Source organism: Ochotona princeps, chromosome 7, assembly GCF_030435755.1.
Source record: "Ochotona princeps isolate mOchPri1 chromosome 7, mOchPri1.hap1, whole genome shotgun sequence".
NCBI lineage: Eukaryota > Metazoa > Chordata > Mammalia > Lagomorpha > Ochotonidae > Ochotona > Ochotona princeps.
Window position 1 is genome coordinate 37,955,343 of NC_080838.1, and position 13,991 is coordinate 37,969,333.

At 34.6% G+C, this 13,991-nt stretch overlaps 1 protein-coding gene across 1 annotated transcript in view; it reads right to left on the minus strand.

Moving 5' to 3' along the window:
* The window catches only part of NDST4 (N-deacetylase and N-sulfotransferase 4), a 290,180-nt gene that overhangs the window by 18,291 nt on the left and 257,898 nt on the right, over positions 1 to 13,991 (minus strand). Inside the window, exon 8 of the mRNA XM_004594507.4 lies at positions 3,882 to 3,978. Within this exon, the coding sequence (XP_004594564.2) occupies positions 3,882 to 3,978 (97 nt within the window). The remainder of the gene's footprint in view (positions 1 to 3,881; positions 3,979 to 13,991) is intronic.

Consider the following 13,991-nt stretch of genomic DNA (forward strand, 5'->3'; position numbering starts at 1 on the left):
TAGTCATTTAGAAAGTTAAGTGATGAATACAAAGTTTTCTTTATTTTTCTGTCTTTCCTCTTGTCCTTGTCACTGTGCCTTCCTAAAAAATAAAACAAAAACTTAAAAGGGAATGGAATTAAAGCCCTAACGACCAGACAGAAGAAACACCTTGAAAAAAATAAAAAATACCAACATAAAAATTAAGAGATGAGAGAAATCTTGGAGAATTGATTATATTTGTTCCTGAAGATATAAAGAATTCAAAAAAAGAAAGCATAGGAGAAGATAAAAAGTTCAAATTTTAAAAAAATCAATTAGAGATAGAATAACAATTATAAATAAATGTAAAATCCTGAATGATTTTTAAATATTTTTTTAAAAGAAGGTTTACAAGAAAATTTTTTAAAGATTAGAGAATGGGAGAGAGAGGTGGAGAGATGCTTTGGCAGACACAAGAGATTTATGGAATAGGACAGGTCACACACAGATAGAGAAAAACATTTTGAATCATTGCTGATTAAGAACATAGTATAAAATGTCACCCAGCAGTGGATAGCCATGTTAGTCACCCTGATGGTCACAGAATTTTCCCATATCTTCTCCGGACAGAAGAAGTAATTTTTTGTTTTGAATCTGACCCCTTATGCCACCAGGAGCAGGAGGGACATTAGGAAGGAGAGAGAAATACCTTGCTTGATATTCATCTGTCAGTCTCAAGAGCTGGTCAACTACCACAAAATTATATACATGTTAGTTTGTCACTTTACCTCTTCCTTACATGTCAGGTTATATCTATTTTTGTTGTTTATTCTCATCTAATTTCTTTGATTTAAATGCTCTGTGGGAGAAGAAGGAATGTCTCTAGGGCAAGCCAATCAGTCATGGAAAATTTAAAAAATCACAGAACAAACACTGTTTTTTTTGGAAGATTTAATGCTAATGAATTATGGCCTTAAAACTATTGTGCTGAATTTGATCCTATTGGAAAGCCTCACTTACATTGATAAGTTCAAAACTTGACTTTGAAAGACAAAGGATATGTATCTGCCTAGAGACTAATAGGCCAATGCCTTAATCCCCCAGTGTTTCAATGCAGGCTACCATCTCTCCACCTACATTTCTTGTTCTCCTTATTCCTTGAACAGGATTTTCTTTTAGGATTTACCAATGGCAAACTGGGATATGACATCCTTCAATTTTCACCTATAACTACTAATAAATTGTCCTTATAGGATCAGTTTATAGCTTATGTTTATTGTAAGATACAGATGTACTATTTTTAAATTGTTGGCAGGCAACTTTACAAATAAAGACAGATTGCTCACATTTATCTCTGATCCAGAACAGGGAATTTACAATTACTAACAGCAGTGAGCATTTTACCAACTGAAACAACATGGAGAACAAAACATAACTTCATATTTGATTTGATTTAAGGATTGTTATGATTTTCACATAGCAACATCATTTTCACAGCATATAAAATATTATCATCCAATTTCTTTATTTTAGTTTATTGCTTGTTTGTTTGTGTTGGAAAAGGTAAAATCAGCTACCGGTCATTCCCTACTGCTAGGTCAAATATTAAAACTTAAAGGCAAAATATACTGTCTTTATAGGTACAAACAATAAAAGGAAGGTAGATTTATAGATAGAAATCTGTAAAAATTTTCTGGCTGAACTAAGAAACAATAATATGAAAAACAATAGAGAATACATCTTTAAATTAACTTTTTAACATAAACTTACAACACAAGAATGTTTTATTTCTGTATTAGTAATTCCAGCTAGCACTGCTCTAAAAGAATCAATTGAAAATGAATGCACATTTTCAACAACAACAACAAAATGATAGATCTGAAAATATGTCCTGCTTTGTTCCCATCCCTGAACATGTCTTAACTTAGTATTGTAACACAATTTATTTTCCTAAAGGACGAAAAGATTTTAACAACTAATATCTAATAGTCTGGAAATTTACCCCACAATCTTTAAAATGATCTACTTGGTTGCATTACAAATATTTTCATCTGGGCCAGACTTATTTATTGTGACTGTTCTGTGTTATGGTTTGTGCACTCACTGATGAAAATGCTTCTAGTCAAAGTGGCGAATTCAAAATAAAGCAACTCAATAAAAACTTTAATTAATCAGGACATGGAGCAAAGTGTGTGAAACTGTCACATGCTGAAAAACGTATAAAATATTCTAATTGAAAGTGTCATCACGTTGGTGAAATACTTTCACCCTGTTAGTTCATTCTTACAGAATTGTCCTTCAGTGAATGAGAAAATAAGCAGGAAAAAACATCTCATGAACCTCACTTGTATCATAAAACCTGTACAAACCATATTAATACCTAAGTTACACACATAAAATATTTGAAATTAATAGTGAGAGCAGATCAGAAAAAGTATTCAAGATCCATGTATTGTGTTAAGTAGTTTGAATCAGGGGCCATCATTATCGGGTACAAGCTAATCTGCCTGTGGTGTTGGCATCCCATTTTGGCACAGTTCTAGTCCTAGCAACTTCATTTCTGATTAAATTCCCTGATAAATGTCTAATAAAGGAGCAGAGGATGGCCCAAGTACTTGCACTGGAGTGCCCATATGGGAGACCCAGAGGAACTCCTGGCTCCTGACTTCAGACTGGTCCAGCTCTAATCGCTGCAGCCATTTGGAGAATGAACTAGTGGATGGAAGATCTCTATCTCCTTCTCTTACTCTATAACTGTAACTTCCAAATAAATACATTTTCACAAATTTGAAATACATTAAAATTATTTTTTTCTTGTAGCTTAATTGAAGAAACAGTTACAGAAAACTACGAAATGGGAAGATTAAAGCCAGATACAAGAGCCCGGTGTGGTAGCCCAGCAGCTATAATCCTCACCTTGCAAGCACCAAGATGCCATATGATTATATGGGCACCGGTTTGTGTCCCAGAGGCCCTGTTTCCCATCCAGCTCCCTGCTTGTGGCCTGGCAAAGCAGTCGAGGATGGTCCAAAGCCTTGTAACCCTGCACCTGCGTGGGAAACTCGGAAGAGACTCCTGGCTTTGGATTGGAGCAGCTCGGGTACTTGGGGCCACTTGGGGAGTGAATCAACGGACGGATTCTCCTCTCTGTCTGTTTCTCTCTGAATATCTAACTTGCCAATAAAAAATAAAATAAATCTAAAAAAACCCTCAAATACCCTAACTTTGATACATAAGTTTAGAGTTTTCCAAAACTTGACTAGTGGAGTAGACATTTGACAATGTTTCTAAAAAACAAGCTTGGATAAGTATTGAGTCCTAGCTCTGTTTTCAGTCCTCTTGTGAGGCAGCAGGTGATAATCAACTATGTGAGTTGCGTTCCCAACTTTCTCCTGGTTTTCAGAATGAGCCAGTCAATGAGGAATAGTTCTCTTTATCTCTCTCCCTCTTATTGCCTCATGTCAGGTGGTAGAATAGAATAAGTAAATAAAATTGGAAACATTTGACATGTATGTTCAACAGTGGTGAATTTAGACAGGACACATAGTGTATTAAACTTATATGTTTTTGCAAAAACTGAAAAAAGAGAGAGATTGGGGGAGGGATAAAGATAGGAAGTGAGGTTGTCTTCTTAGAACCTTACTATTTAATGCATGAAATCTATTCTCTATATTGACAAAACAATAGCAATTAAATCTGTAAAGTTTAATAATACTCAAGTCTAGTTCTTAAGCAATGTTTTTTTATCTTTTTAAAGGTTCTCAATATTAAGAAGATCCTTGGAAATTAAAGTAATTAAAAGAGTTTATATGGTATCTAAATGTTTCACAAGGAAAAATCTAATGCAATTGTGACATAGGAAAATGTATTCTAACAATAATAATTTTGAAAATGTATGCAATGCAATTAGTTATTTTTACCTGTTTTCTGTGGACCAATTACAAGGAATTTTGGTAGGTGATCGCATGTTTTCTCTCTGGACCAGATGTCTTTGTGTCGTTTATCATCACATGGATTCTACAAGAAGGAAGAATAGTTAATCTTACTGTGTATGTTTAATGCTTTTCTAATTTTTCTATAAACGGTATAAAAGGCTTGCTGATGACCCAAAAGTAGAAGTTGGAGCCCATTCTCATTCTATGATTTGCAAAATTCCCTTCTAAAATAATTAACAGATTTTCTTTCTTCAAGGCAAGAGCTTTCAGCATCATGTCAATCTTCTTGACATAGTTTTTCATGTTTGATTAGCTTCTGATCTCTGAGGTCCTACTGTGTTTTTAAATTATGTTTTACACATGTATACCAGAAAACTTAATTTGATTTTCTTTTGTTTGGTCATACTTCTCACATAATATCAATTTGATCTGATTTTATTATTATTATTTTTTTCACAAGAGGTTGAGGTACTGTTTTTGAACTCCATACTTTAACTTCTTGGTCACTCACCAAATTTGTGAAACTACTGGGCTGGAAATCATGTGAACTCAAGTACCTTGAATTCTATCCAGGTCTCCCACATGGATGGCTGGAACCTAAACACTTGAACTACCTACCATCTCGTCTAGTCCCAAGATGTCATTAGCACAACGCTGGATCAGATGAGGAGGGCCTAAGACTCAAATCAAGCACTCTAACCTGGCATCAAATGGCATCAAGGAGTCATTTGAGCAGCTGTCACGAAAGTCCACCCCAGCCCCCATACAAAACTAAGATTTGGAAGTACTGTATGTAATCTGAAGTGCATCATTCAAATAACAGCTTCTGCTATCTTGCTCAGCTCTAGATGACTGTGTTTACCACTCCTATTAAAATAAGAATAAAGTGCAATGTAAGAGACCGGTGATACACCAAGACAACTGTATTGTAAAAGATTAGGTCGTATGTCTTGCATTCATCTATCAACACTGTGACAAAGAGAGTTAATTACGGACTAGTACACTGGACGTTCTTTGTTTTGTATCAGTGAGATGTTCTTGTCACTGGTGTCTTTATACTTTCCATGTCTTTAACATTCAATCTCAAATTACTCATGTTTTTGCTTTAACTGAACCACCAATCATGTTTTTCAGAGTAATAGAGAAAGTTATTTCTATTTCCTCCTTCTTCAGTTAGTGATTGTACAACCTCTATTTTTCTTAGTGTACAGGTTCTTTGGAGGCAATATTTCCAAGTGTTTCTCCAATCCAGTGTTTTTCATACAAATGATTTCAGTCTTTTGGAAAATCACCCAAGATAATGTGATCTGCTACCATGAAAATGAGTACAATCGCAGCATGTGCTGTAGACTCAAATGGAAGCAAGACACATGATGGAGACTTGTCGGTCTGCAGACCTGGGTGACAATGGAACAGAACTGTCTCGTTCTCTGACTAGCTACTCATATTTGGACAGTTTTGAATGAGAAATACGTTTCTTCAGTTAAGCCAAAGTAATTTCAGTCATCATTGATACAACATTATGTGTACTCCCATATAATGTGCTTTAAAATTCTTATCCATCAGGGCTGCTTCTGTGGTCTAGTAGGTAAAACTGCCACCTGTGGTGCTGGAATTCCATATTGGTGCTGGTTCCTATTGTGGATGCTCCATTTCTGATGCAACTCCCTGCTAACAGCCTAGGTAAAGCAGCAGAAAGTGGCCTAAAGATTTGTGCCCCTGCATCCACATGCGAGAATTGGAAGAAGCTCCTGATTGCAAGCTTTGGACCTGCCCAGCTCCAGCCGCTGTAGCCATTTGGGGAGTGCATCACTGAAGGGAAAATCTGTCTTCCATCTTTCGCTCAGACACAACAGAAACGAAGAAAAAAGGAAAACTTATCTATGAGGAAAAGTAAGGAATTTGTTCAAGAATATGAGCCGATCTCACCTTATTCAGTGAGAATTTCCTGCATCATGATAAAAACAAAATTCTAGATGAAGTAGCCAGTGTGCTCAGAGTATTCCTGATTGACATTTTGGCATTCGTTGCTTGTCTCATGCTAAATCAGCAATAAATAATTTAGACTTTTTATGGGCCACACTCTGAGTAACCCTATTGTGAATTAACAATTATCATCGCCAACCTAATACTTCTTCTAAGATGTGTTTTGGGAGCTGGCATCATGGCAAAGCAGGTTAAATCTCCCCTTAGGATGACTGCCCGTCTCATTGGAGTCATTTGGCTATCCCCTGATACGCTGTTTCCAATTCAGCTTTCTCCTAATTGTAATCATGAGAGGCAGAAGGTAATTGCTGAAAGATTTAGATCCCTTATACCCATTTGAAAGGCCCAGGAGGAATTTCTGACACCTATCTTCAACTTAGTGAGGATCTCTGTCTCTCCTGTCTCTGAAGTAAGTACAAATTGAAACTATTTTAAAAAGTATGTTGCTTCCTTGTAAGTATTCATGTCTGCCTCTTAATTTTTAAATTATTTAGTTTTCTATGTATAGTTCACTTATTCTGTCATTTTTAATATTTTGCATACACTTCTGACATGCTAATATTTACTATCGATGATATTAGTAAATATAATAAATTTATCTTGTAGATCAGGAGGAATATATTGCTGGTGCCTCAAGACATTTTCCCCAGTTATCTATCTGTAAAATAATGCTTTGATGCTATCTGTCTCACGTGGTTGGTCATCATATTCTCATGGTGTATACAACAGAGTGGTTATGATTTGCTTATGGTAGAGGTCCTTAATTTCTTCTTGTCTAGATAAATTATCAACTAAATCTAGATAAAATTTGATCTCATTAAAAGATTGGTCTGGGACAATCTTGAGGAGATTAACATTACCAGAATGCAATGTTACCCAAGGGAATGATCCTTCATATAAATTTTACCTCACAGAGTCAGATCACTTTGAGGAAATAGCTTAAGTCTGTAAGCTACACTTCCAGGTGCCCCAAAGACCCTTGTAAAGGCTTAATTCGATCTATTTCTGGGGATACTTAATGCCTGGATATTGAAGCTCAACTAATGTGTACTTAGCTTTTGTCATGATTCAGAGATCAACTCAAACTTTACTTGGGTTTGATCATAACCAAAGCTTTTTTTCATTCATATCTATGAATTTCTTGTCATATTTTTATTAATATTCTGCATTTAAAATTCTTTTATACATAACTGTGTGTAATTTTTGTCATTTCATATAATTAATACTATAATACGAGTTTGTAACAATTCTATCCCAATTAAATGAGGTCTCTTGTTTTTTCATTCCTATAATATAATAACTGATTTGCTTGATAAATGTTTACATATTAAATAACTAACTACCTTATTTAGGACAACCATGATAACAATTTAGAAGTAAGCATATACCTACTTTGATGTAGGTTTAACATTAACAAAATATGCGTTGCATTTACATTTTGCTTCCAAATCTCTTCTTGTATCCCCCACCTTCCTCACAAAACGTTTCCAACATGGTTTCAGGAACAGTTCTAGCTATTCAGTCACACTATCACTTTAGAATTTGAAATTATCTTTTCCATACTATCATATAATTGTGTTAACTGTAAATAACCTCAGTTCTTAACTGTATCTTAGAAACTATGAAATAGAAAGGTGATTTCCATGACCTATACTTATTGAATTTCCCCTACACAGAGATCATCAAAGAACAGATCTTAGAGTAAGTGCTCAGTTCATTTCCTTAGCAAAGGTAGAAGAGCAATCTGATGGCTAATTCAGGACTACTATTGAAAATCTACGTTTTATTTGTTATATCTTTCTCAGCTCTATATGTCTAGGGAGGCCACTTATCTTTTTTATTGCAGTGTCGTGTCCTTCCCACTCTAACTTTTGCTTGTAGAAATGGTGAAATAAAATGGCCACAGAAATGTAAGACTTGAAGAGTTTTTTTTTGTCTCTTACACACAGGACACGGATAAAAATGCCTTTTTTATTAGACAATGGCACTATTTATGTTAGGGTATTTCAAGACATTCATAGGAAAATGAAATTACAAGTTAAGCTTATTTTGGTACAAATGTGTTTGAAATTTGTTCATTATTTTTTTTTCTTTTCTTTGTCTTGGATTAACTTTTTTTTTTTGACTTGGAAATCAGAATTGCAGAAAAAAAGCACACAGAGAGGAATGTTCCTCAGCAGCAGCTGAGAGTGGGCCAACACAAAGCCAGGAGCCTGAAGCTGAGATACGAAGTGTTTAATTTAGATTTTGAGCATCACACAACTAGTTATTTTCAGATTTGAAATCTACAGCTTGGATTGTCTGTGTAATTAAATTGTGTGTTTCCATCCATTTGTGTAGGCTTGTGGTTTTGGTGATGATTCTGGAGGTCAAATGACATTTCCAAGAAAACATTAAACATTTTCTTGTATTTTCATAGTTCATCGTTACAGCTTTAATGTTTAAGATTTTTGTTAAACTTATTTATGCATAGTCTTAATTGTTCACAATACAGTTTTGAAGGTGTAGGGGTTCTTCCCTCTCCCTCCGCTTTTCTCTCTCCCTGTTTTCTGATCCTGGCACTTTCCCCTGAATAATCACAGTCGTATAATCCTTCAATGAAATTCATTTTAATTAAATGGAAGTATAATAGAAAGTGAGAATGAGAATGAGAGTGAGCAAGCACTAAGAGAGACAGACAGAAAGAAATACACACAGACACAGAATGACACACATAGAGAGACAGATCTTCCACACTCTTGTTCACTCTCTGAATTGGCTTGGCACATCCTAATGTTTGGCACATCCTCTTCTGCCTCTGGGCACACATTTTAAGAGAAGATCCATGTCTGGAAACCAGCACTTCCTTATGAGATGTTGGCGTTGCAAGAGGCAACTTCACCTGCTTCATTACAAACAGCCCCTATGGTAATAATTACTGTAAGTCACAAAATCATAAAACAGTTGTTTTCATTCTCTAATCTCATTTTTCTGTGTATAATTGAAACAAATATTATAATTTACTGTTTTATTTAAACTTTAAAGGAAATTTAGTTAAAAAAGCTTTTGCTTGCTGTGGTTGAAGTGCCATAGTTGAAAATGCAGATAATTTAGCTTTTATATAGGTAAAGGTGATTTACGTTGTTTTCAAAAATGGAATTCATGATGCAAATTTACTTTTAAATAGATACAAATATGATGGGTAGAAGTTCACCTAAAACAGTGTGAAAGAAGAGAATAAATTCTGAAGAAATTAGTTTTCTTAGAAGGGTTGATGCACCCATATTTTAATCACCTCCGAAGAGATAAAACATGGGAAGCCTAAATGAAGCTTTTGACTCTTGGTTTTGGCTTGGTTCATTCCTGGCCATTCAAGGCAGCTATTCTTTGGACTGAACCAATGGAACATTCATATTCTCTTCTGTGTGTGTGTGTGTGTGTGTGTGTGTGAGTGTGTATACTTAACTCTGACTTTCAAAATAAATAAATATAGCATATATATATTATATATTTAACTTATATATGTGTGTGCATTTAACTTATCAGAGTTAAGTACACACACAGAGAAGAGAATATGAAGGTATCTCTAATAGATTATTTAAATGGACATGAGTATAATATAGGGTAGAATCCAATTACACTCATGTCTATTTAAATAAAGCCATGTTTATTTAAATAATCGAATACTATGAGAACTGTTTTAAGAAATATCTTCAGTGTAAAATTGGCCCTAATGTAGCTTCATCTTTAAACAGCACACTCCTGCACATAACACTTTATCTTATTATTTGTTTCTTATGTCTTTCTGGTAAAAACTAAATAGCCAAATCAATAAATGGAATTGTATTTTAAGTGTGTGATTAGTCAGTTGGTCTAGTAAATATTATTTACTTAGAATTCAATATTAAAGTTATCAAATGCTTCTGTTAGACTTGCACAAGGTCCAGGTTTTTGTTATTGTTACATTTAGCATTGAGTACCTAAATATATTTTTATGATCATTTTCATTTGGATAGTATGAAAATATAATGATGTTTTTATTTGATTATTTTAAGGAGCTGTTACAGGAATATTTTGCATGACCAAACCTCATTAAGTGCTTTGTGTGAGGGATCTCACACTTGAAAAGAATATATTTACACTTGATGGACAAGAGAAAAGAAAAAAAAGCATGTCATATTTTTTTGAATATTAATGTTGACATTCTTGTATAATCAAAATGACAATGTGCTTTATTGTAAATTAAGGACATAAGATCACGAGGGTAATTTTCATATCTTGAAGGCATCTCTGAATGGTTTAAAAAATAACCTGTTGCTGAATTAGGAAGAGAGATGTAACATTGCAATACACAAAGGTAAATTTTCACTAGAAAAGGAACTTAGGATGATCATAAAATTTGTCTTCCATTTTCTCATTTGGAAATTTATAATAACGCTTGTGGCCATTTCACTGAAATGGCTGAGGTGAAAAGCAATTATTTATAAGCAGCTCTGTCCTTCAATAAGTTCTACTTTTTTTCTTGAAAGGTCTTACTGTTCACACTTAAGAAGTCATCCATGGCATCCCTGGTTGCAACTTTACCATTTTGTTCTTCATGATTATAGAAAAGAAAAAGAAAAAAAGAAGCTTCTAGCATTATTTTTACTGACTACTATCATTTCACTTGTTCCTGGTGTCTGTATCTGCTCTCTATTGCCAATCAAATCCAGATTACCCTGGTAGCTTTTAAAGATTTTCCCATGACTTAGCCATGTTCCTCTAGTACATTTTCCTTGGGCCTGGTGCAGTAGCCTAGCGGCTAAAGAACTGGGCTTGCAACCATCAGGATCCCATATGGGTGCTGTTTCTAACCCTGAGCGTCCTGCTTCCCATCCAGCTCCCTGCTTGTGGCCTGGAAAAGCAGTTGAGGATGGCCCAAAACCTTGGGATCCTGCACCCTCGTGGGAGACCCAGAGGAGACACCAGGCTCCTGGCTTTGGATTGGCTCAGCTCCAGCCATTACTGCCACTTGGGGAGTGGATCAACGGACACAAGATCTTCCTCTCTGTTTATCCTCTCTGTATATCTGATTTTCCAATAAAAATAAATCTTAAAAAGAAAGATTTCCCCATGACTTAACCATGTTTCTTTAGTACATTTCACTTTGTCTTCCCACTCTTAGTTAAAGAGAAAAAAGGATTTTATTTAATTGTGTTTTTTTGTACACACACACACATATATATATCTGTTTTTTGTTATTCTAGTTTAGCTTAACAGTATAATGTCAGGGACTAGAAGTAATAATGTTGTATCAGGTTTGAGGTTACAAATATGAGTAAACATCATCTTGCCCCTTGAGGTCTGCTTTATGATGTATGGCAGGCCTGAGAGCCCACATACTGTACGCTAGTTGAAATAAGGAATTGGAAGTAAGCTCTAGAGTGCCAGTGAGAAGAAAACACACACTGACACATTTATGATGTCATTTTCTTATATCAAAGAACTATTATAGCATATAAGCTTTATGAAGGTAAAGGTCTTTCTTTTTATTATATATGAACTGAGTGAATTTATACAAAACACACCAGGAGACTCTTCTAAAATAAGGAATTATACCCGAACTATCATACCACAAAGACAGTTGATGACAGAAATAGATTTGTTTATCTAAGTGTCAAGCCAAAATCTTGGACTGGAATAGGAATCAGGAAAACCAGGCTTTAATTCTAACTTGTTTGTAACAAAGTAAAACGATTTAGAATTGGGCCATTCTGTTTCATTATGCCATCCGTTTCCTATCTAAATTGAATGGGTTTGGCTGCATGTCTCTAGCTTCTCATTCTGCTCTTAAACTTGACAATGCTCTGTGTCAGCACTCCATCAACAGACACGTCCCAGCCAAGGCCAGGTACATATGCCACAGATCTGGAGATTTGTTTATATCAGAGGCATTCACATCTCACTGATTCTAAACTGGGGCTGAAAGTTTTGACAGCTAGAATCAACAGAGGTACTGAAGGTTGAAGGTGATCACTCTGTTATTTACTTTCCCACTTTCTCAGCCCTGGAGACTGACACAGAAGGAGAGGAGCTGCAGCTCTTAGAGCATTCCCCTAGTCGCATGCGTGAGCAGGAATCCACATCACGCTTGGCGTGTTTGTTGGTAGGGAGACTCTGGAGTGACTGAGTGAAAATTGAGACAGAGTTAACCTGACAGTTTGAGAGCTTAAAAGCATCGATTAGTGACTGCACAAGAATTTGACCTTCCCACTGCCTCCATAGTATGTTTTTAGATCTGACAGTGGATTTTTTCTGTGGTTGTTTTGTTTGCCTTTAGAGAAATTCTAATTCTGATTCTAATTCTAATTCTAATCCTTTCATACTTTAGAGTGATTATTCTACCACAACAATAAAGGATATGATTTAATAACTACCTGGAAGTATAATTTTAAGGTCCTGTAAACCAGGGTTTGTAGGATTTCCTAGAACACAATGCAGAGGTTTTATTAGGGTGTATCCTCAGCCCACAGTCTTGTGTTATTCAGCTAAGGAAGAATGAAGTGCCAGTGGGCAATGAACATCAAGACATTAAGCCCAACTTGTCCTGCTGCCTTTTGGCAGATATTCATCTTACACTTTTTAATTAAGTGACAAGGCAGCTCACAATATGACAGTCAGTGCTAATAAACTTTACATAAGACACCCAAAGAAATTAAACAGCTTCAAAGATTATCACTTTACACTTTTCTTTCTATTTGGGACAATAAAAAAGTGTGAATTGAAAACCTAAAAGAAAACTGGAAGTTGGTTTACATTTAATGGGAAAGAAATAAATAAAAAAAGTCAAACTCATAAATGTGAAGGAATCTTAATTTTCTTTTTGACAACATACGACAGCAACACGTGTTATTTATCTTTCCTAACTAAAGAGTGGTGCTGAAATGGTTGTAAATGGTATGCTAGTTAGTAATGACTTATATGTTATTGCAGAACTAAATTTTCACTCTGCAAATAAAATTACAACAAATTACAGATTTTTTGTTTCTTCTTAGATATGAATATGAAGGAAGAGATAACTAAGGAACTCAGGAGAAAGAGAACTCAGGAAGTACAGACTTCATCGCTACGACAGCACTTGCAGTTTCTTGGACATTGTTGAGGATCTGCAAAATGTACCCGATTTGTACAATGAGTTCACTATTTTCAACATGTCAGGCACTTAAAAAATTCCTTCATGAACAATAGCGCTCTCATTTTAATTCTTTGTTTTCATTCTTAAATATATTTAGAAAATACATGACTGATTAATGGAGAATTTTAGCAACTTCACTTTCAATAAAAAGAAATCATCTAAATGATAGAATTTCTTTCATTAAGAAAAATTTAGTATTGAGTTATTTAAAAACTTCAAAATAGGTTATATTTTGACAACCTATATGAACATTCCTAAACATATAAATAACATTAAAATTTGTCATTTTTTCACAATAAATATATTAGTTAAAAATTATTAAATTCTTATGGTTTTTAAAATTAATTGTTTGCCTTGTTTTTTATGAAGGACTGCTTGGGAATTACTTTTCTCATGCTATTCAAATTTAGAATGTAAACAGCAATTACAAATGTTGGCTTGTGCAGATATGAACTTCTTAGGTCTTCCAAAATGACATAATTTTCCAAACAATGACAATATCTTCTTCTAATTGTCATTTGTGTTCCCAGTCAGCCAAAAGAAAATCTTTCATTTGATAAACAATTAATCAATACTTAGAGTCATCATGCTAAACAAATCATATCGGAGATGCTAACTTTGTAATTATGTTCACTCTTCAAAAAATGAGGCAGTGGCAATGCCATCTAGAAAGAGCAGATATAGTACTTTATTTTAAAAACTCACACAAAATCAAGAAAAGCAATTTGTCAGATTTCTTAGAATATCTTCTCACTGTCTCTTGTTTTAACCTAATGAAAAAGGAGCAGATCTTGGGTCCGTTGACTGATTATCTATAAGCCCCGTGTCTGGAACCCTTTTAATTTGTTCTCTCAATTGCTGCAACTCAAATTATATATTTTTCACATATACACCTGTGTGAGAAAGACTGGATTTGTTATCACTAATTTATCAATTTTATAAAAGTTTTGAGTTTT